General features: G+C 52.8%; 1 protein-coding gene and 1 long non-coding RNA gene across 9 annotated transcripts in view; both read right to left on the bottom strand.

Annotated features, from left to right (window-relative positions):
- Positions 1-510: 510 nt before the first annotated feature.
- RAB17 (RAB17, member RAS oncogene family) overlaps positions 511-24,282 on the bottom strand; it is a 37,108-nt gene continuing 13,336 nt past the window's right edge. For 2 of the 8 annotated variants that reach the window (XM_086376414.1, XM_086376393.1), the window contains exons 2-6: positions 14,328-14,487; positions 7,502-7,653; positions 7,005-7,130; positions 2,795-2,888; positions 511-2,524 (exon numbers count right to left, since the gene is read on the bottom strand). In XM_086376414.1, the coding sequence (XP_086232540.1) occupies positions 2,412-2,524; positions 2,795-2,888; positions 7,005-7,130; positions 7,502-7,653; positions 14,328-14,487 (645 nt within the window). In that variant the 3' untranslated portion in view covers positions 511-2,411. Of the gene's footprint in view, positions 2,525-2,794; positions 2,889-7,004; positions 7,131-7,501; positions 7,654-14,327; positions 14,488-20,332; positions 20,354-23,217; positions 23,755-24,282 lie in introns of those variants that run through there. The other 6 variants (XM_086376455.1, XM_086376403.1, XM_086376464.1 and 3 more) reach the window with 5 other exon arrangements.
- On the bottom strand, positions 11,999-12,905 carry LOC147374872 (uncharacterized). Its single transcript, XR_015154905.1, has 2 exons — positions 12,822-12,905; positions 11,999-12,319 (listed from the first exon to the last, which is right to left on the bottom strand). It is a non-coding gene; the product is annotated as an uncharacterized LOC147374872 (long non-coding RNA).

Raw genomic sequence — 24,282 nt, 5'->3', positions numbered from 1 at the left:
GAGCTCAGGTGTGTGCAGCAGACACAGAGAGGCTCCGGAAACACCTGTCCCTGGGTGTGGCGGAGGCTGTTTCTAAGCAAAAACCTGCCTTTTCTTTACAATGCTGGGGAAAATAGCTTCAGTCCTCTCCTGGGACACATTTGCTGAGTGCTTGGCATATGCCAGAGTCATACCAGGCACTGGGAGCCCCATGTGAGGACAGACAGACAGAACCCCTGCCCTTACCGCAGAGCTCCCCCGTGTCTGAATATTAGATCACTGAGTGGGTCTAGACCTCCCAGGGCCCATGCCGCCCTGCAGGCAGATCTAACACGGAGCTGGTGGGCTCAGGGATACTGCCTACAGAGGCTTCCAGGTGATTCCAGGGCTGAGCCCCACCTGCCTCGTGGGGAAGAAGGTGAGGGAAAGGGGCAATCACACCCGGCAATGGGGACCCTAGGCTCCAGGGTCACCATGCACCCCATCCCATCCTGCGGGGAGGGAGGGAGGCATGAAGGAGGGAGGTGGCAATGAGTCAAAGAATATGCTTTAATAATAAATTCTGGCCTGAGAAGACAGGAGGAAAGCAATCACATATATAGGCATCCTACTGCTAGCATGATTTCCCCACTTCCTATTTCATCATGGATGGGTCGATACTCCTCTGAAAGACATCTATCGTTCAGCAAAGCAACTCTCCGGACCTGGAGCAGTGGGGTTTGCTTCAGCGAGGCTGGAGTGCCATCTAGTGGCCAGAGGCAACCTCAGCCTCCAGCTACCTCCAAGTGGTCTCCTCCTTTGCTGGGGGAGTCCAAACCAGCCCAGCTGGCTTCCCTGGTGGCTCGATCAGTAAAGCGTCCGCCTGCAACACAGGAGACTACCTGCAGCGCAGGAGACCCCGGTTCAATCCCTGAATCGGGAGGATCCCCTGGAGAAGGAAATGGCAACCCCCTCCTGTGTTCTTGCCTGGGAAATCCCAGGAACAGAGGAGCCTGGTGGGCTACAGTCCACCGGGTCTCTAGAGTCGGACAGGACATACCGAGTAAGCCACCCAGCCCTGCTACCCTGAGTGAGGAGACAGCGCACAGGAAACGGTCTGACCCAGCAAGGGCTCGCGTCCCACACGCTCCATCTTCAAGGGAACGGCCGTATAAGACACTTCACTGCAGCCAGAATCTGCAAGGCTCGCAGCAGTAAGCCGCAGGTTTCACCCGGAAATTGTCTAGGAAAGAAACACGCGTTTGGGGGACGTCAAGGGGCTCGGCATCAACAGGGAGGCCGCTTTATGTTTGTCCTGTTCTTACAGCTGACAAAGTGAAGCCACTTTTTTTAGGGGGGGGGGGGGCGGGGAGAGGATGACAGTGGCGTCTTATTTAAAATTTCACACCTGCTTATCACAGTCCCAGAGGGGAACCAGCATCACTACCTCCCCTCCAAGTAGCCGCCTTTAAACTACCTTCATGTGGCCGCTGGCTCACCTCCCAGAAGGGCCGTGGGGGGCCTCTCTAAAGGGAGGAACCAGGCGAGCCCATGATCTCTCTCCACCCGAAAGATGCCCTGTGCCCACCGCAGCCGCCCCGCCTGGGGCCCCTCTGGAGACGTGAGTAACAACCCCCACCTACAAACTCACCAGAGACCACGTGCGAGAAAGGGGTTTACTTTTAGGCAAAAAACTCACTGGAGCAGAACAAGGTATCCCTCCGCTCGAAATCCGAGTCCTCAAGCCTATGGGCCCAAGAGTCTTGTCCTCATAGTCACCCCGAGAAATGGACTGTGGGGTCCCGCCCCACCCCCAGGTGCCCCCCTCAGGGACCCTCACAGAGGTCCAGGGACGACGTGGTCCACTCCAGCGGGGCTTGCTGACCCCTCTTCCCCGTCCCGGGAGCAGGTGAAAACCCCCAGCCCACCCCGGGCAGCCTCCTGCCCAGAACCAAGTGCCCGCCAGCTGATTTCCCCCCCTTCGGTGCCTGGTGGCCAGGCAGCTGAGGGGGGCACCTCCAGGCAGGGTCAGGCGTGCCCACCCCCAGGACATCCGGGATTTAGGCGGAATCTGACATCTGGGGACGTGGAGCCCCCACCCTCTGGAGGCCCCTGGACACACAAACGTCTCCCAAAGGATTGCTTGCTGCTGCTGCTGCTGCTGCTAAGTCGCTTCAGTCATGTCCAACTCTGTGCGACCCCATAGACGGCAACCCACCAGGCTTCCCCGTCCCTGGGATTCTCCAGGCAAGAACACTGGAGTGGGTAGGGAGGCGATTATTCTAAAGAATGCCGGCTTCCTGCACCTCGAGGACTCAAGCACGCGCCGGGCTCAACGGTGGACCGGGGTCAGCAACCGCCGTCACCACGGAGCTGGCCGTAGCTCGCTCGGAGGACCGCCCGGGCGCGGGCTGGGAGTCCCACTCCCCGCGGCTGCCCCCGGAGCAGCGCTTCTAGTGGGCACAGCATCGGCCCCGCCACGAGGGCCGCTCGCTCAGGGTCAGCGGAGCGTCTCTCCGCTGCCTCTGGCCCTCCTTGCTCTCTTCTCTCCGCGAAAGCTCCCGGGCTGCGGACGACAGGAGGGGGAAGCCCAGCTGGGAGGGAAGCCCCCCAGCCCAGCGCAGGCCCTGCACCCTTGGCAGCTCCTGGAGACGCCGCCTCCCTCATGCTCTCCGGGAACCAGGAAACAGGCGCCCTTGACTCATGTCCCCCTTCCAGGCCCCTGGCAACATTCGGCTGGGCCTCAGGAGGCCAGAGAAGACCCATTTGAAGAAGGCGCACTCCCCCACACACCCCACCCCACCTCTGGCTCCGGAGCGGGGGGCTGGTCACTCACCGACGGCGTTGAAGACGTCGGCCACCTGGTAGTTGCGTTTGGCCGAGGTTTCCATGAACAGCAGCCCCTTGCTCTCTGCAAACTCCTTCCCTTCCTGGAGGAAGTGACCGTGGAAAGTCCACATTAATCATCAGAAATGTACTGAGAAGACCCAGAAAGACCATGGGACAGTTGCACCAGTGGAGAACCTCATTCCTCATGTCCTGTTACTGGGGCTCCTGGGGGAGGTGGTCAGGACTGGGCAGCGGGGCCAGGAGGGGCGTGTGGCACTCACTGGAAGGGGAGCCTAGCACCCCCAGTGGGGTCTGTGGGGAGGCTTCCCTCCCACCGTGGAATCTGGGGACGGGGTTGCTCCAACAGCAAGCAAGAACAGAGGAGACATGGAAGGGGGATGAGGCCAGCCTGGTGGGAGCCCCCCTGGGCCCTTTTCTGCTCCCCCTCCTTGCTGGTCACAGGGGTCAGGCCTGCATGGAGTGATGGTGTGTGAAGCAAGGGAGGCTGGGAAACTCCAGGGCTGCTTGTGTGGCCGAGAAGGGGAAAAGGGTCCACGAAGGAGGACCTGGGGGCCTCGCCAGGCAGGCCCCTCACTTCCGGACCCTCCCAGGAGGAGCTTGGGCCCCAGATGGTCCTGCCTGAGGCTGAGCGGGCCCCGGGGGCTGGGCCAGCTAGGCCTGCAGCATCGCACCCAGCAGCGTCCACCCTCCTCACCTGGCCCACAGAGCTGCACTCCACCCCTCTCCCCAAGCTTCTCAGCCCCGCCCAGACACAGAGATGGCCCATTATCATCTGTGTTTTAAAGGACAACGTGACCTGGTACAGAGGAAGACTTGGTGACTTCGGGTAGCTCACATCTGGTCACATCTGCATGCATGCTCAGTCACTCAGTCATGTCCAAATCTTTGCAATCTCATAGACTGTGGCCCGCCAGCCTCCTCTGTCCATGGAATTTCCCAGGCAAGAATACTGGAGTGTGTTGCCATTTCCTCCTCCAGGGGATCTTCCCAACAGGGATCGAACCCTCTTTTCCTGCATCACCTGCATTGTCAGGGGCATTCTTTAGCACTGCGCCACCTGGGAAGCCCCTGGTCATCTGAATGAAACCCAAATATCTGCCTTTCCCCCACTAGCTTGAGGGTTCCAGGTGGGTCACTCTAAGGGTTTGTTCTCAGTGCAATGGGCCTCTAGCCCCTAAATTGCAGGTCCCCAGCCTCCCGTCTGCCAGTTTGTCCTTGAGGTCCCCCAGGATGGGGTTAATGGTTATCTCACTGCCCGTGGAATGAGAACATCCAGTGCAGAGATCTTGGCTCCTAAATTCATTCCCCCACACAAGGAACCAGTGCTCCTCAGGGAGATGATTTCCAGGGCTGGGGCTGGGAAAGGGCAAGATGAACCAGGAATAACTTGGCCAGCCATTCCTGGCCAGCCAGGAAGGAAGAAAGACCTCAAAGAGGCAGGAGGGACAAGGCCCACTGGGGTGGGGGACTTCTCAGTGGCCAGATCCAGGAGCAGAGCTCCCTGAACCAGGGAGAGGACCATAGTGGGAAAGTGATCCAATCTGAGCTAAGAGCACTGGGTGGCTGTTCGTTTCCTGATTTGCTCGTCATTCTGTGCTTAAGGGCTTCCCTGAGAGCTCAGCTGGTGAAGAATCCGCCTGCAGTGCAGGAGATCCCGGTTCAATTGCTGGGTTGGGAAGATCTGCTGGAGCACTCCAGTATTCTCGGGCTTCCCATGTGGCTCAGCTGATAAAGAATCCGCCTGTAATGTGGGAGACCTGGGTTCGATCCCTGGGTTGGGAAGATCCCCTGGAAAAGGGAAAGGCTACCCACTCCAGTATTCTGGCCTGGAGAATTCCACGGACTGTATAGTCCATGGGGTCGCAAAGAGTTGGCACGACTTTCACTTTCACTTTCTGTGCTTATGTAAGTAAGTCGTTCGTACCTGGGAAAGCTGGGAGAAGGGCAGACAGGATCTGTACTATTTCTGCAACAAGTTTTGTAATGCTGCAATTATTTTAAGATGAAAAGCCCCCAAATTACTGTGAAAGCTTCACCGCCCGCTGGTCAGCCTGGCCTCTGCCCAGACGAGGCACCTGCAGCTCGGGGGTCTGTGCACTCTGTCCCCCCACCCCCACCCCAAGGCCCAGCCTGGTGGGAGCTCGGAGTGAAGAAGAGGCCAGGGTGGGGTCTGGGGTCCCAGGGTCAACAGCCCTGGGGTAGCGGCTCCCATGCAGTCTAAGCCATGGGGTCCCCCACCCACAGGCAGGCCGAGCCCAGGGCAGCAGTCCTGGGGGAGCAGAGAGGAGACCCCGTCCGCCCCAGAACTGGACCCCTGGCCTCCCTGAGGGTCTCTCCACCCGGGTCCCATCTCCCCCACAGCCTGACCTGTCCTCCGCATGTTCTTCCTAAGTCATCCATCAGATCCCCGCCCCTGAGCCCACCACCACTGCGGGGGGCTGTGCCACTGAGCCCCAGGGCAGCATGGGGCTTCTCTGGCAGCCCCCTGCCTCCAGCCTCCCTCCCCTCCCTACCCCTTGCCACCCCTCATCTGCCCCTCCACCTCTCCTAAACCCACCCCACATACCCCACACACACAGACATCACCTTACCTCCTACACACACACAGCTGTGCACACACAGAGACACACACACCTGTTCACACACAGAGAGACACACACCTGAACACACACACCTGTGCACACAAAAAGACACACACACTGGTACACATAGACACACACACACACGCTGTTCACACAGAGACACACACCTGTTCACACAGAGACACATATCTGTTCACACAGAGAGACACACCTGTACACACAGACACCACCTTACCTTCTACACACACACACCTGCACACACACAGACACACACACCTGTTCATACAGACATCACCTTACCTCCTACACACACAGACACACACAACTGTGCACAGAGACACACACACCTGTTCACAGACACTCACACCTGTACACAGACACCACCTTACCTCCTACACACACACACCTGTACACACACAGAGATATACACACACCTGTACACAAAGAGAGATACACACCTATACACAGACACCACCTTACCTCCTACACACATACACCTATACACACACCCAGAGAGACACACACACTTGTACACACAGAGACACACACCTATATACAGATACCACCTTACCTCCTACACACACACACACACACACACACACACACACACCTGTACATACACAGAGACACACACCTGTAGACACAGACACCACCTTACCTCCTACACACACACACCTATACATGCACACAGAGACACACACACTTGTACACACAAAGAGACACACACCTATACAGACACCACCCTACCTCCTAGACACACACACACCTGTACACACACAGAGACATACACACCTGTTCACACACAGACACACACACCTATACACACAGATACCACCTGTACCTCCTATACACACACACTCTCCCATACACACACAGATACCACCTATACACACACATAGAGACACACACACCTGTACACACAAAGAGACACACCTGTACACACAGAGACACACACACAGACCCGTGCATCCTGCTCCAGGCTCCCAACACTTCACAGGCTCACCTCCCTGGGCACTTTTTCTGCTCTTGGTCATTTTACAGAAGAACTACAGCTTCTGGGTCCTCTGTTCCTTGCTAATTTCCTAGCAAATAAATTTGGGTTTGCCCCTTGAACCTGGAGGAGGAAATGGCAACCCAGCCCAGTGTTCTTGCCTGGAGAATCCCACGGACAGAGGAGCCTGCTGGGTACAGTCCGTGGGGTCTCACAGAGTCGGACGTGACTGAGCAACTTAGCACATACTTCCTTTGTTTTTTTTTTTTAGCACGTACTTCTTGAACGGTTGTTGAACACAAAGATGAAGACCTGAAACCCACATCACTCACAGGGGAAGGGTGGGGAGGGCCATGGTTTCCTCGTTCCTGGTGCTGCCTGCCCCTGCCAAGCCTCAGTGCCCAGGGGGGTGTGGGGTCTAGGTGATGCTCAGGGCTCTCCCCACACTGGAAGCCACCATCTCTGGGTCTGACCTTCCTAGGAGAGATCAGAAACCTTGGCCCAGGAAGGAAACTGAACTGGGAATTGTGTGTGCGCATGTGGCTGTGCGAGTGGGTGGTCATGCGTGTTTGAGGTCCCTCCCATCTCCCCTACTGAGACTTGATGACAGTCTCCAGACCCACCTCAAAGGTCACCTCCCGCTCCTCTTCCAGGTCTGTCTTGTTGCCGACCAGCATCACCACGACCTCTCCAGGGTGGAGCTCCTCCTCCAGGTCCTTCAGCCACTGCTGCGCTTTGCAGAAGGAATCCTGAAAAAGGAAAACGGGACCGTCAGGCAGATTTGGTGTTCTTCCTCAGCCGTCCCAGAAAAGACAAGGCAGGTGTCGGTGGCCACCCCATGTAAAACACGGTCCAACTGACCCCCCCACCAAGGAATCATGAATGATGGATAGTGATGCTCCAGAAAGAGGACCACGGAGCGGCACAAACCCAACTGTGCAGCAGGAAGAGGGGTGGTCAGGGAGGGCTTCCTGGAGGAGGTGACCAACTTTCACTGAAGGAGTCTCCACTGGTTGTCACGATTTTAATATACAGGACCAGCCCAGGCCAGTCACATGATGCCTCCGAAGGTAGCCTCCCCATGCCTGGGAGGGCGGGGACACGCCCAGGTGAGCCTCACCTTCCTGGTGATGTCATACACCAAAAGCGCGGCGTTGGCACCCCTGAAGTAGAGGCGGCAGACGCTGTGGTACTTCTCCTGACCAGCCGTGTCCCAGATCTCAAACTTCAGACACGCGGCCCCCAGGTCCACCACCTTGGTGAAGAACGCACCTGAAACACAGGCCCAGAGCGACCCTCGCCTGCAGAACGAGGTCCTATCCACAGCTCAGCCGGGGCTCAGCTCACCAGTGGGAGACAGACAGCCCATGCTCCCTGGCAACCTCTGTGGGCGAGGCTCAGCAAACACCTCTTCTGGAAGGTGGCAGCTTCCAGAAGAAGCAGAGTTACAAGGAACTTGCTCGTAGAGTCCACAGAGGCTTTGTGTGGGAAGATGGACTCTAGGGTCCTACTCAAATCCTCTGGACCACGTGTGGCAGGGAAGGGTCTCTGGCAACCAGGGCTCCGCACGTCCCCGTGGGTGTCCAGCAATGCAACTGACGGTCACCCATCTCCTCCCCTGAATCCTTCCTGGCCTCCTGCTAACCTCCCAGCCTCATCCACACCTCTGCTCCCGACCTCCCATTGCCACTGACAACTCTGCTTAGAATCCTTTCTTCCCCACCTCCCGACAAGCCCACTGGGGTCTTTGAGTGTCGGCCCTCGGGGTGCCGCTGGGCCCCGCTTCCCCAGGAGGCAGTCTATGGCAGCCTATCCTGTGCTCTGCACACACTCACTGCAGGGAGACGTCTGTGCTCTTACCTGTCACCCCTGGGGGCAGTGAGCACCTGGACTTTTATGCATCCGTGTCTCTGCTTAATGATCACACACAATGAAAGAGCTACCCCAAACCTTCCATTTGACATCCTGGGCAAGCCACCTTTCACGTGAAGATTGCTTTTCCCCTTCACAGAGCTTTCCCAAGTGACGTGACTTAGGGAGCTAATTAGTAACACCAAGACGTTTTGTCCCCAGAATGTTAAGTGGTGCAGCCACTGTGGAAAACAGTGTGGAGGTTCCTCAAAAAAGTAAAAATAGAGCTACCATATGATCCAGCAATCCCACTCCTGGGCATGTATCCAGAAAAGAAAAAAGCTCTAATTAGAAAAGATATGTGCATCCCATGTTCATAGCAGCATTATTTACAATAGTCAGGGCCTGGAAGCAACCTAGATGTCCATCAACAGACGAATGGATAAAGAAGATGTGGTACATACACACAATGGAATATTACTCAGCCATAGAAAAGAATGGGATAATACCATCTGCAGCAACATGGACCTAGAGATGATCATACTAAGCGAAGCAAGTCAGACGGAGAAAGACCAACATTACATGACATCATAATGCAGAACCGAAACTACGACACAAATGAGCTCATCTAGGAAACAAGGACACACAGAGCAGCCTGTGGCTGCCAAGGGGAGGCGCAGGCACGACTGAGTCACTTTTCTGTACAGAAGAAATTAAGACAACACTGAGAATCAACCGTACTTCAATAAAATAAATGTTATTTTAAAAAAAGGTGTTCTGGCCCCGTAGCATATGGGGTGTGTCACATACAGAACTGAACCAGAGACTGCGGAGGAGCCCATGGGGTGCTCCAGGCAAAGCTGCTGCCCTGCCCAGACCCGGGCTGGGCTGGGGGCTGGTTGGGAGGTTCTGCAGAGGTGGCTTCATGCTTGAAATGAAAACTTTCACTCCAAGGGCAGCATGTGAGTGTCCTTGGGTTGCCAGAACAAATAACCACAAGATGCGTGGCTTAAAACAGCAGAAATGTATTATTTCTGTTCTGGGGGTCAGGGGTTCAAAATCAAGGTGTCGCCAGGGCTGGTTCCTTCCAGAAGTTCTGGGAGGGACTCTGTCCCACGCCCCTCCCGGCTCCCGGTAGGGGCGGCAGTGATGGGTGGCCCTGGCTTGAAGGCGCTCCCCTCTCTACCGCTGTCTTCACAGGGCTGTCCCCTCTGCACCTCTGCATTCTCCTATTCCAGGGACACTGGTCATGGGTTTCAGGTGCACCCGAAACCCAGGAATAGCCTTAACTAGTTATGTCTGCAAACACCCTCTCCCCCAGTAAAGCCATAGGTACTGGGGATTAGGATGTGGATGTATCACTGCGGACATGATTCAATCCACTACAGATGGAGGGTAAGAGACACATCTGGGCTGAGATTCTAGCACAGAAAGGGGAAGATCACCACTCTCTCTCACGAGAACCTGGTCTGGGGCAACTCTTAAATGGAAGCTGCCGACGGGGCCTCTGCCTGCATGGCCTGCATTTTTCTGCTCATCCACAAGCCTGGAGTCACATACACTTGTTAGGTGCTATGGACTGAATGCCTGTGTCCTCCCAAAGTCAGTGGGTTGAAGCCCTAACCCTCAGCGTGATAGTATTTGGAGATGGAGCCTTTGCAGTGTGATGAGGCTTAGATGAGGTCCTGAGGGTGGTGGATTAGTTGCTCAGTCATGTCCGACTCTTGCAACCCCATGGACTACGTAGCCTGCCAGGCTCCTCTGTCCATGGGATTCTCCAGGCAAGAATACTGGAGTGGGTTGCCATTTCCTTCTCCAAGGGATCTTCCTGACCCAGGGATTGAACCTGGGTCTCCTGCATTGCAGGCAGATTCTTTGTAACAACTGAGCTACAAGGGAAGTCGAGTGAGGGTGGGGCCCCCAAAACGGGGTTGGTGTCTTTGTAAGAATGCACCCCCATCTTGCTCTGTTTCTCTGTGCGTCTCTCTGTCTCTCTCCCTGTCTGTCTGTCTCTCTCTCTCTTCCATCCCTTGCAAACACAAAGAAGAGGCCATGCAGATACACAGCCAGTTACCAGGATGGCAGCTACCCATAAGCCAAGAAAAGAGGGCTCCGAGTGAAACCTACTTTGCCAGCCCCTCATGTTTGGACTTCCAGCCTCCAGACCTGAGAATAAGTCTCTGTTGCTTAAGGCACCCATTCTGTGCTGTTCTGCTGTGACAGCCCAGCAGACCACGACACCAGGTCAAACAAAGCTGCCGTCTGCAGATCAACAGCAGGATTGACAGCTCCCAGCTCCTAAGAGGCTACTGTGGGGCCTGAGAGAAAAGTGTAAGTGAAGTTGCTCAGTCGTGTCCCACTCTTTGCGACTCCGTGGACTGTAGCCCACCAGGCTCCTCCGTCCATAGGATTCTCCAGGCAAGAGTACTGGAGTGGGTTGCCATTTCCTTCTCCAGGGGATCTTCCCAACCCAGGGATCAAACCCGGGTCTCCCGCATTGTAGGCAGATGCTTTACCCTCTGAGCCACCAGGGAAGCCTGAGCAGGATGAAGTCACACTAGGACTGTTGATGTCACAAGGGTGATGGCCTCACACGGGCCTTGGAAAGAGGCCTACCCGCTGCAAGAAATTTGCTGATTTCCTTAAACCTTCGAAAGCCCAGCTTCCTCCCTTACCACGAGTCAACATAGCCCTCTTCCCAGCATGTTGTCAAACCCATGAGAAAAGAGAGGAGGTGCCTGTCTGACACCCGACATCCCTTCCCCGGCCTCCCTCTCCCCTGTCCCCGGCTCCTTGGCTCCTCGGCCGGGAGCAGCAGCCTTTTGCCCACATGCTTCGCCTGTTTGCTGTCAGGTCACACTTCTGAGTTCGATTTTGGTTTCATCCTAAAAACCCTCACTGCCAGGTGACAGGTGGGCATAAAACTCAGGTTTGTTTCCTCTGTTTAGCTGTCTTAGCTTCTGATATTTTCCTTTCGTACTCTGAAAATGACAAGTCATGGTTGAGTGTAAATCAAAGTATTTAATAAAATCCTAACAAATTTCCAAGGAGGGCAGGGTTTTCAGTTGGAGCAATGATGTGGTGCAAGAGGCTGCTGGCTGTTTACAGACCACAGCACCTAGTCTCCCGGGAGAGAGAGAGAGAGAGAGAGAGAGGCCCCCAGGGGGTCCTCTGGGCTGGTAACTGATGCCAACTTCCACCCCCTGCCCTGCACTCTCTGGCTCCAGAAACCACCCCACATGTACCTTGTTCAGAAAACTGCTGACCACATTTTCTACCTGTTCACAGGTAAAGAGGAAGAGTGATTAAGAGATAAACTTCCAAGATCTGCAAACAGACTCGGAGATTTTGCCTAAAATGCTATTGGCAACAAGCCGGGGTCTGGGGGCAGGATCAGACCAAGAGCCAGGAGCCGCTCACGTTTCTGGACTGTGCTGGGGGAGACGACACGTTGGCGCGTTTTCATCGGCCGATAGTCTGAACTGGGCCACGTGGCACGCTGCTCTCCTTGGTGACCCGAAGCAGGGCCCCGACCCCCGCTGGCCCCCCGCAGATTCAACAAGGGGCCCCAGTGGCAGGGACCCCTGCGGACACTCCTGGCCCCCTCCCCAGCCTCTGGAAGCAGGTGTGGCTTCCACTCGCTGAGCTGAATGGACCCCCTGCGGACACTGAATGAGCGAAGAACTCACTGGGGTTTTTCCTTCAACTTGCATATTGTGGCCCCCAATACGAAGGACTCTCGGCTAAAGGTTAACACAAGGAAAGGTTTTGCTTTTTGACCTTTTAATTTAATTAAACAGCCGCTCCGGCTCACTCAAGCTGTCTCTGCAGCCTTCCCTTTTTTTGTAAAAGTCATGAACTGCCTCCGGGTTGAAGGGAACAGGACCTGGGTGACTCCTCAGGGACGCCTGGGCTCCAGCAACGTTTCCTTCAACAGGGAGGGGGGCAGAGGGGGGAGAAACCCCGCACCCTTGGTGACTCCCCTGCTTCACACAAGCCCCAGCTGGTCCAAACTGGTTCCACCGGCAAATCCGCACACAAGCGCTCGATGTCACCACCCCTCCAGAGACGTCCCTGAAGAACCCACCTGCCAGGGCAGGAGATATTAAAGAGACGGGTTTAATTCCAGGGTCGGGAAGATCCCCTGGAAGAGGAAATGGCAACCCACTCCAGCATTCTCGCCTGGAGAATCCCTTGGACAAAGGAGTCTGGTGGGCTACAGTTCGTAGGGTTGCAAAGAGTCAGACACAACTAAAGCAACTTCACACACACACACACACACACCCTCAGCCAGAGGGTTGTGGGCCACTGAGAATACACAGGTATGGGCAGGTATTCCCAGATAACCTTATTCACAAAAACAGGCAGAGCCCTGTGAGCTCACAGGTGGGATCTCAACCCTCTGGCTGGGCTGGGATATGGAGGGCTGTGTGCCTGGGTGTGAACCTGGATCCGGATTCAGGGGAAGGAGACAGCAAGGACCAGTGTAGAAGGCTTGTCCAGATCTAGGTCACACCCCGGCACATGACCCCTCACATCTCAGCTCAGCCTGGCCCCTTCTGTGGTCTCTGCTCTGGACTCAAACCCACCTGGAGGCCAGACTTAGCACTTCGTTGTATTTTTTCTTTTAAGGCCCAGTCCAGTATCACAGGTGAGTGGGGTCAGCTTTCCTGCTGAAGGAGAAGAGGTTTCCCTGTGCACCCTCGGCAGGCCTGAATCCACAGTCCTCTCCCCATGGCTCCATTCCATGGCCAGCCCCTGGCCATGCTCCGCCCTTCCCACCACTGACTCCAGGAGCCTGGCCCTGGCCAGTCCCTTTGACCCTGCATGCTTCAGGGACTCAGGAACCACTGTCCTGAGAAGACTGAGGGCCCCCAAAGGCTGTTCATTGAATTTTTGTTTCTATGTCGGTGTGCCTGCTTGGCATTTAGAAAATCCTCCATACCTATTAGGGGCCTGGGACAGAGGCCACACCCAGCAGGTACTTACTAAGTGAGAGAGGGAGTGGACAGATGAGCGAATGAATGAATGGATGCAGAGAAATGGAAGGCTTATCCATCAGTATCAGTTCAGCCGCTCAGTCATGTCCACTTTTTGCGACCCCATGGACTGCAGCACACCAGGCCTCCCTGTCCATCACCAACTCCCGGAGCTTGCTCAAACTCATGGCCATTGCTTGGGTGATGCCATCCAACTATCTCATCCTCTGTCATCCCCTTCTCCTCCCACCTTCAATCTTTCCCAGCATCAGGGTCTTTGCAGATAAGTCAGTTCTTCGCATCAGGTGGCCAAAGTATTGGAGTTTCAGCTTCAGCATCAGTCCTTTCAATGAATATTCAGGACTGATTTCCTTTAGGATGGACTGGTTGGATCTCTTTGCAGTCCAAGGGACTCTGCATAACCGAGTCCAAATTTCAAACCAAAGCTTTCATTCCAAATTAGGTGTCTTTCCAGCACGTTGGCCTGCCTCCCAAGCAAACTGACACAAAATACAGGTTGGGTTTCCCTATTTTGGGTGGGAAATGGGGGGTTTCACCCCTAGACAGGATGTAAAGGAGGCTGATTGCCCACAGATGCTCCAAAGTCCTTCCCCTCTGAAGGCTGTGATCCATTAGCCTCTTTAACCAGCACAGTGAGAGGGGCCTCCCTCCCTGACAACCTTTCCAACAGCACCCATCCCCGCTCCAACCCGAGCCAGGAGAGTAAACTGAGTCCGGGCAGAAAAGGAATAGCTTTAGTAGGAGGGCAACCATCCAGAGTGAGAGGCTGGCTTGTCTAGGGGGCCGGGTGCCAGAGCGTGGGGGCAGGTGCTTCTTCTGGGCTCCCCCTCCACTAACAAAATCTCTCACATACCCAACCCTTCAGTGCCAGACTCAGCCCTGGAATCTTCTAGCTGAGCTGAAGCCTGGTTGAGGTCTGGATTCCGTGTGCGTGCCTGCCGGCCCATGGAGGACCTTGTGCCCCCAGCACGCCTGAGGCTCCAGGAGGGCATGAGAATTCCCAGGTGGCTGGTTCCCAGTGCCCCACGCCCAGGTCAGCAGCTCTGGCCTCCCCACTAGGAGACTAAGGAAGCGGTGCCCTGTCCCATCACTTACATCCCACGGTCGGCAGGATACTCTTGAAGTCGTTCTTCACATACCGGAGAGCCAAGCTGGACTTGCCCACAGAGCCACTGCCCAGCAGAACCAGCTTGAAGATGCAGGGCTGGCCTGGGGCGGCTCCGGGACGAGGGACCCCATTCACCTGCGCCATGCCCTGCAAAGAGACAGCGATGCAAGGAGGCTGAATGATGCCAAATGATCTCAGCAAGCTCACCCCCGGGACACTGACCAAACACAGACAGCCCTGAACGGAATGGAGTTCTAAGTCAGAGGCGCCTGGCTTGCCAGTCCTGGGCCACTACGCACCCCATCTTGCCATCTGGAAATCGGGGTAACGATAGCTATGACATAGGTCTGTTGTGATGTGCTTGGAAAGCATGTGCCCAGGGCCCCGCAGGGCCAACGCAGACGAACATCTTCAAGCCCTGCAGGGTAGCCGTTGGACGCCAGCCATCCGACCGGCTCGCTTCCTCCTCCTATCCCTCTCACTGTTGAACAACCCGTAGCTACTCCAAAAAGGCTCTGAAAAGCCCGAGAGGCAAGGCGCTCTCGCAGTCGTGGTTCCTGGATTAAAGAAGTGAAGTCGCTCAAGCCGTGTCCGACTCTTTGCGACCCCATGGACTGTAGCCTAACAGGCTCCTCCATTCATGGGATTTTCCAGGCAAGAATACTGGAGTGGGGTGCCATTTCCTTCTCCAGGAGATCTTCCCAACCCAGGGATTGAACCCAGGTCTCCCGCGTTATAGGCAGATGCTTTACCGTCTGAGCCACCAGGGAAGTCCTGGATTAAAACTGGCTGGTAAATAGGTTCCAGAAAACCTCTTTACAAAAATGGTTAGTGTTTCAAGGATCTCAAAACATTTTAGTATTTCCCACTGTACTGAAAGCCTTAAAACATACAGTCATAACAAGCACCCTCTTCTAACAACACAAGAGATGACTCTACACATGGATATCACCAGACGGTCAACACCGAAATCAGATGGATTATATTCTTTGCAGTCAAAGATGGAGAAGCTCTATACAGTCAGCAAAAACAAGACTAGGAGCTGATTGTGGCTCAGATCATGAACTCCTTATTGCCAAATTCAGACTTAAATTGAAGAAAGTAGGGAAAACCATTAGAGCATTCAGATATGACCTAAATCAAATCCCTTATGATTATACAGTGGAAGTAACAAATAGATTCAAGGGATCAGATCTGATAGAGTGCCTGAAGAACTATGGATGGAAGTTTGTGACATTGTACAGGAAGCAGGGATCAAGACCATCCCCAAGAAAAAGAAATGCAAAAACACAAAATGATTGTCTGAGGAGGTCTTACAAACAGCTGAGAAAAGAAGAGAAGTGTAAGGCAAAGGAGAAAAGGAAATATATATACCCATTTGAATGCAGAGTTCCAAAGAATAGCAAGGAGAGATAAGAAAGCCTTCCTCAGAGATCAATGCAAAGAAATAGAGGAAAACAATTGAATGGGAAAGATTAGAGATCTCTTCAAGAAAATTAGAGATACCTGGGGAATATTTCATGCAAAGATGGGCACAATAAAGGACAGAAATGGTATGGACCTAACAGAAGCTGAATGTATTAAGAAGAGGTGGCAAGAATACACAGAAGAACTATCCCAAAAAATCTTCATGACACAGATAACCACAATGGTGTGATCACTCACCTAGAGCCAGACATCCTGGAATGTGAAGTCAACTGAGCCTTAGGAAGCATCACTACGAACAAAGCTAGTGGAGGTGATGGAATTCCAGTTGAGCTATTTAAAATCCTAAAAGATGATGCTGTGAAAGTGATACACTCAATATGCCAGTGAATTTGGAAAGCTCAGCAGTGGCCACAGGACTGGAAAAGGTCCGTTTTCATTCCAATCTGAAAGAAGGGCAATGCCAAAGAATGCTCAAACTACCCCACAGTTAGTTGCACTCATCTCACACACTAGCGAAGTAATGCTCAAAATTCTCCAAGTCAGGCTTCAACAGTATGTGAACTGTGAACTTCCAGATGTTCAAGCTGGATTTAGAAAAGGCAGAGGAACCAGAGATCAAATTGCCACCATCTGTTGGATTATAGAAAAAGCAAAAGAGTTTCAGAAAAAACATCTACTTCTGCTTTATTGATTATGCCGAAGCCTTTGACTGTGTAGATCACAACAAACTGTGGGAAATTCTTAAAGAGATGGGAATACCAGACCACCTGACCTGCCTCTTGAGAAATCTGTATGCAGCTCAAAAAGCAACAGTTAGAACTGGACATGGAACAATAGACTGGTTCCAAATTGGGAAAGGTGTACGTCAAGGCTGTATATTGTCACCCTGCTTATTTAACTTATATGCAGAGTACATCATGCAAAGTGCCAGGCTGGATGAAGCACAAGCTGGAATCAAGATTGCCGGGAGAAATATCAATAACCTCAGATATGCAGATGGCACCATCCTTATGGCAGAATGTGAAGAAAAACTAAAGAGCCTCTTGATGAAAGTGAAAGATGAGAGTGAAAAAGCTGGCTTAAAACTCAACATTCAAAACACAAAGATCATGGCATACAGTTCCATCACTTCACAGCGAATAGATGGGAAAACAATGGACACAGTGACAAACTTCATTTTCTTGGGCTCCAAAATTACTGTGGATTGTGACTGCAGCCATGAAATCCAAAGACACTTGCTCCTTGGAAGAAAAGCTATGAAAAAGCTAGACAGCATATTTAAAAGTAGAGACATCACTTTGCCAACAAAGATCCGTAGAGTCAAAGCTATGATTTTTCCAGTAGTCATGTATGGATGTGAGAGTTGGACTATAAAGAAAGCCGAAGAATTGATGCCTTTGAACTGTGGTGTTACAGAAGACTCTTGAGAGTCCCTTGGACTGTAAGGAGATCCAACCAGTCCATCCTAAAGGAAATCAGTCCTGAATATTCATTAGAAGGACTGATGCTAAAGCGGAAACTTCAATACTTTGCCCACCTGATGTGAACAGCCAGCTCACTGGAAAGAACCCTGGTGCTGGGAAAGATTGAAGGCAGGAGGAGAAGGGGATGAGAGAGGATGAGATGGTTGGACGGCATCACCAACTCGATGCGGACAGCTCAAACTCATCTCCATCGAGTTGGTGATGCTCACAGGCCCATTGCTCCCCGGGGACAGGGACTCAGCAGAGCTGAGTGGTTCCCGGAGACCGCGTCTGGAACCCCATATTCCTCAGGACACTTAACGGTGTCAGTGGGTGACATCCCGCTGCAGCTTCTTCTGCAGCCCCCAGACTCACAGCTGCCTGGGGTTGGGGGATGGGTTCTACAAGGGCCAGCCCTCTCTCCAGAACCCACCACCCATGCAAGAACTCAAAGCTGTCCTGCTGCAGATTCCTGACCCACGGGTAGAAATGAAGCTCAAAGGCAAAGTAAAATAGGGACTTCCCTGGTGGTCCAGGGGTTAGCACTCTGAGCTACCGTGGCAGGGACACGGGTTCAGTCCCTGGTGGGGAACTAAGATCCCACATGCCGAGCGCCACAGCCAAAAAAATAAAAAGTTAAAACACTTTTTCAAAAAAAGACACAGTAAAATAAACAGTAAGGACAAACGGGAAGCCCCAGAAGCGGCTGGCCCTCCACGGATAAAATGACGCCGGTAACTCCCCTCTGCAGGTCAAAGGGCAAACCAGAGTCCGGAAAGCAGCCTGAAGCCCCAGGAGAGATAACAAACACACACAGGCTCAAAGGTCAGGGGTTGCTAGAGCTGCTTATCTGTCAACCACATCGCCAAATAAGCTGGGGAATTTGCCTTACAGTGCAGCAGCTACATCTGCTCTCTGCTCACGCTGATGCAAATCCCTCTCCAGCCGCACCTTCCCGTCTGTTCTCACAGCTGCCACTCCTACATCACCCCGACCCTGGTACCCACCACCCCATCCCATCCTGTGTCCAATCCCCGTAAATAGCAGCTCAAAAAAGAGACAACGCTCCCTGCCATCGCCCGGCCTACATCCCCTTATTCCTCTTCTTGATTGAAATGATCTCGGTGTCTAATTCTATCTTAATTCAGTTACTTTGATGGTAATTGTTTATCTCTCTCGCTGGGCTTTAACCTCTCATGAAAGCCGAGGGTTCACTGAGACTGCTCCTGTTGTTCAGTTGCTAAGTCATGTCCAACTCTTTGTGACCCCATGGACTGTAGCACACCAGGCTTCCCTGTCCTCCACTATCTCCCGGAGTTTGCTCAAACTCATGTCCACTGAGTTGGTGATGCCATCTAACCACTGAGACTACAGTAGGTGCTCAATTAAGATCTCATGAGTGAACGTGGGGCTGGCTTAGCAAGAAGCCAGCATGTCAGACATCGTTTGTGTAGCCAGCCCTACGCCAGGTAGCTTGTCAAGCAGTGGGCTGGGGTCTCTGCAGAAAAAGAACCAGAGGAGGGGGCCTCCAGCAGGCCCTGAGACCAGCTTCCGCCAGGCAGCTCAGCCTGAGAGACCAAAGAAAGCAGAAAGTTACTGAAAGTTGGATCACCGACTCGAGGGACATGAGTTTGAGTAGGCTCCGGGAGTTGGTGATGGACAGGGAGGCCTGGCGTGTTACAGTCCATGGGGTTCCAAAGAGTCAGACACGACTGAGCGACTGAACTGAACTGAACTGCCTTTAGGATCACCCTACATTCAGATGAAGCTGCTAAAACAGCACGTAAAACCTTGACCAACTTGAACAGCTCTTGCCTCCTCAAACAGATTGGTTGACTAATCAAACCTGGAGTCACGGTGCAGAGACAGTGCTGTACATGGAGGCAGAAGCCACGCCTCCAGGATGACTCCGGACCAAGAAGTTTCAGACTACGGAAAGCAAAGAACGGAAGTGCTGGCATCAGAGCCCTTTACCATGTGAAAAGCTCTTTAATAAGGAAAACACAACTTCCAGCTGTGCAAGTCACTTATATAGACTGGTTTCAGTTCAGTTCAGTCACTCAGTCGTGTCCGACTCTTTGTGACCCCATGAGCCGCAGCATGCCAGGCCTCCCTGTCCATCACCAACTCCCGGAGTTTGCTCAAACTCATGTCCATCGAGTCGGTGATGCCATCCAACCATCTCATCCTCTGTCGTCCCCTTCTCCTGCCATCAGTCTTTACCAGCATCACGGTCTTTTCCAATGAGTCAGCTCTTCGCATCAGGTGGCCAAAGTATTGGAGTTTCAGCTTCAACATCAGTCCTTCCAATGAACACTTAAATGGACTGATCTAAGATGAACTAGTTAGCTTCTGAGTTTAAAATTCCCCGAGCCCCTTAAATGTGGCCCCAACCCTGGACTGCAGAAAGGGGGCCTTGTCTCCTATCTCCTCTCTGGTCAACCTCGAATTAAAACTCTGTCTTTTCTCAAAAGCCAGTGCCATAGTGTTGGCTTCTCTGTGTGGGGCAGGGAGCCCTTGCCCTAGAAGACAGCAGGGGAGGAGGACACCAAGGCTAAAGGACAGGCCATGTCCACCGAGGAGCAGGGGCGGCAGGCTCGGGGCCCTGCACGGCTCAGCTGCACACAGGCTTCTGCTGAAGCCAAGCAAGAAACCTCCAGGGCCGGTGTTACCTCACCTTATGGAGAGATGAGAAGCTTTCCTAAGACAAAGATTTGGGATTCAAAGTCAGAGCAGGCTCAAGGAGGAAGGATGGACTGGGAGTTTGGGATTAGCAGATGCCAACTGGTATATATAGGATGGATAAACAACAAGGTCCTACCGTATAGCACAGGGAATCATATTTGCTATCCTGGGACAAACCATGACGGAAAGAGTATGAGAAAGAATATATCTATATATCTATATATATAGATAGATATACACACACACATATATAATTAAAGTACTCTACTATAAAGAAGAAATGAATGCAACATTGTAGATCAGCTTCAATAAAACAAAGTTGTTTTCAAAAGAAAAAAATTTTTTTAAAGCCAGAGCAGGCTGCCTTCATGTCCACACCATATTCACCAGGCATGAGCTTCATTTCAACCACTTACAGAGGCAGCAGGTCCTGTGTTCCGTCCACGTCTAGAACCGCTGGTGCAAGGAGCCTGCCAGGGAGCCGCCAGCCTGAGCTCACCACCCTAAAGACGGTCAGCTCAGTAGCAAGCCCTCGCTTATTAACCACCTGTTCTTTGGCTAAATGTGGGGAAACTGTAGCGCAGTGGTGACCAGTGGCTGGGGTGGGAGAAACGGAGAGATAAGGGTCAAAGGGTGCAAGCTTCAGCTGTAAGATTCGCGAATTTGGGCGGACCTCGAGTATAGCATAATGATTAGAGCTGATACTGATCACACACTTGAAAACTGCCGAGAGAGAGATCTTAAATGTTCCCACCTGGTACATCTATGCAATGGAACATTACTCGGCCATTAAAAGAAACTAAAGAGGGTCATTTGTAGAGATAGGGATGGACCTAGCGCCTGTTATCTGAGAAGGAAATGGCAACCCACTCCAGTGTTCTTGCCTGGAGAATCCCAAGAACGGGGGAGCCTGGTGGGCTACTGTCTGTGGGGTCGCACAGAGTCAGACACGACTGAAGCGACTTAGCAGCAGCAGCACCTGTTACACAGAGTGAGTGAAGTAAGTCAAAAAGAGAAAAACAAATATATATTAACACATATATGTGAAGTCTAGAAAAATGGTACGGATGAAGCTATTTCCAAGGCAGGAATAGAGACCCCCCCCTGGAGAGAATAGACACATGGAAAGAGTGAGGGAAGGAGAGGAGAGGATGAACGGGGAGAGTAGCCCCGACATATTGACACCATGTGTGAGCCAGACAGCTAGCGGGAACCTGCTATCCAGCACAGGGAGCTCAGCTCTGTGATGACGAGAGGGCCAGGACGGGGGTGAGTGGGAGGGAGGCTCTACAGGGAGGGCATATACGCACACACATAGCTGAAACCAACATCAGAAACCAGTATCACATCGTGAAGCAATTATACTCCAGTTAAAATAAATAAAGAAGAAAATTTTAAAAAGACACAGTCATTATGTGAGGTGGTAGGGGTGTTGGCTCAGCTATGATGGTTATCATTTTGCAATATGCAAATATATCCGGTCAGCACATAACAAACCTTAAAGATAGACAATGTTATATGTCAAATGTGTCTCAATAAAGCTCAGAAAAAGCAACGCTTTTGAGAATGGACTCCCTAGCTTCTGTGACACCCGCACTAATGCCCTGCTTCTTGCTAAGTACCTAAGGCACCTGCTGAGAAGCAGGTATTCCACTGATCTGTGCTATAATTCTACATAAAGAGAACTTTCTAACACACTGACAACAGGGCATTCTCAAGTATTTAAAGACACCTCTTTGAGTTTTCTTTTCTATTTATGTGCACAAACTAATAAAACTCAAGTCAAGAAAATCTTTAGTCCAAAACGTGTGAATTAACCAAACTCGGTGGAGTATAAATAAACATACAGGTAACCCACCTCTTTATCTACAAATATTATTTTGCTATAAACATAAACACATAATTGTCAACATGAAAAAATCTCTTTACCCATAATCCCATTCCCTTTACACGAGGGACAAGATGTTGCCTACTTTCTTCTAGTTTGTTTCTCAGAATCTTACAATCGTTTTAACATTAAAAAAAAAAAAAAAAAAGCTGTATCAAGAGTAGTTTTCCACATTGCTATATATGTTACAGATGCATTTGACATGTGTGTGTTTAATGACCACATAACATCCCTACAACGATTCCAGTTTGCTGAACTATTTCCGTTACCGGATGTTTACTTGGCTTTCTTCTTTTTTTTTTTTTTTTCTGTAATAAATAAGACTGCAGTCAGCATTTTCCTGTATGATTTTTTTGTGTGATTACATGTCATAAGCATTTGATAATCAAAGGTTGGAGCCCTTTGTTCAGGGAGAGAATCAAAAATGTGACTGCTGACTCGGCCTCTGGAATTTCATGAAGATGGGGTGATGGACAGGGAAGCCTGGCGTGCTGCAGTCCGTGGGGTCGCAGAGAGTCGGACACGACTGAGAAACTGAACTGGGGTGACTGAAGTCTCTAAATGCAGAGACATTTTCATGCTTGAGGCCAATAGGGACACCCTCTCGAACCTTGCAGTTTGGGGCTTTTCTTTCTTACAAGCTCACATCCCTCCACCGAGGGAGAAAGGAGAGGGTGGGAAATCCAAACCAGCCTTCCTGGGGAGGAGCCACCCCAGGGTCGGTCTGCAGTCTGCCCAAGGCCTACTCCCTGGCTGGCCCCGCCCAGCGCGCAAGGATTACAGCGCAGCTGTCTACCCTGAGGACAGTCGGTGTCCTGATCCGAAATCCGTTGGAAATGGATTCAAGATTTGAACTGAATTTTCCCGGAGGCCACTCTTTAAACCAGCTGCCCTGCTGGCCCACCTCCCAAGCAGAGACATGGGTTCCATCCCTGGGTTGGCAAGATCCCCTGGAGAAGGAAAGAGCAACCCACTCCAGTATTCTTGCCTGGAGAATCCCATGGACCGAGGAGCTCGGCGGGCTACAGTCCATGGCAGTCGCAAGAGAATTAGACAGGATTCAGTGGCTAAACAATAACAAAGAGATTAAAGGAGATTCTTTCCACTGGAATCTCCTGCCGGAACCCTGACCCAGCAAACCACAGGGACGAGCAAGGACACCTCTGGCGCTCAGGAGTACACACTCCTGGCCCCTCAGTTTCCACTTCTGATTCCGTACACGGGGGCTCAGGCACAGACACAGAGACACAGAGGTGCAAACCCACATGACACACAGATATACACACATCCACACACATGCACCCAGACACTGATACACACGACAGACACACACACATGTGCACACAGACTCACACACACACACACACACACACACACACTACAAACCACTCAGGAGTTTAAACCCTGACTCACGTGCTCCCCAGGCCCGGTCACTTCCAGCAAGCCTCACAGCCGGTCATCACTGGGTCCCCCAGGGCCCCGACCTGGGTCCCCCTTTCCCCCCACTTCTGGTCACGGGGAAGGCCTGCTCCCTCCACGGGCAGGCTGGGCGTGGCCGTTTGCCGGGCCGGGCAGAGGCTCGGCTCCGACAGAAAACAGGTGAGAGGCAGCCTCCCCAAGGTCAGGCCTCCTCCCTTCCAGAGAAGCTCCCGGGGCAAGGTGCGCCGTGGTCACGTGATCACCTGGGGCAGGGGGCCTGGCCCTTAGCGCGGGGGCTGCGGGAGCCTCTGAGCACCTGCCAGAGCACCTGCCCCTGCCGGAAGTCCCGCTCCTCCCCGGCCGCCGGCTCCTGCCTAGTTTCTCAGCTTTGTTGTGAGTCTCATTTTTGCGCTGCAGATTTATTTCCCTCCGCGCCTTCCTCAAGCTGTGGGGCTCTTTGTTGTGCATGAAACTAGTAGCCCAGAAGAGCAGGAAGTATTTGGGTCAGAAGAATTCACGGCTGCCACCAACAGCCAGGAGCCAGCGCCAGGGGAGGGGGTGGGGGTGGGGCTCTGTGTCTTTCCAGGCCCGCGGGGAGCAAGTTCCTGGACGGGACTGAAGTCGTGGAGAATCCCTGCTTCCGTTTCCCAGCAGAGGAAGCCTCACGAATGATCAACATAAAATAAAACTGCATTTAGAATTCTGTGACCTATGGCCCCAGAGCCCCCAGTGACTGGCTCAGGAGCAGAGAGAACAGCCCCAAATCCATGGTGCTCCCACTGCAGCCTGGAGTGGGGCCAACACAGCACCTCTGGGTGGACGGGGGCTCAGGGCCTGTGTGTCCGTCTGTCTCTGTGTAACAAGCAACTCTCAACTCGGAGGCTTACAGAACACATTTATAGCCTCACAGATTCCAAGGGTCAGGAGCGGAGCCTGGGCGCCTCCGGGGTCCTCTGCCCAGGGTCTCACAGGCTGCGGTTAAGATGCCGGCCAGGTTCCGTCCTTTCTGAAACTCAAGGTCCCCCCATGCTCATGTAGTCTTGGTGGAATCCAGTCTTT

The sequence above is a fragment of the Bos grunniens genome, chromosome 3 (genome assembly GCF_055505025.1).
Source record: "Bos grunniens cultivar Pamir isolate PY7600 chromosome 3, Bosgru_T2T1.0, whole genome shotgun sequence".
NCBI classification, from domain to species: domain Eukaryota; kingdom Metazoa; phylum Chordata; class Mammalia; order Artiodactyla; family Bovidae; genus Bos; species Bos grunniens.
Note: the sequence above shows the minus strand (reverse complement) of the source record. Positions and strands in the feature narration are given on the sequence as shown.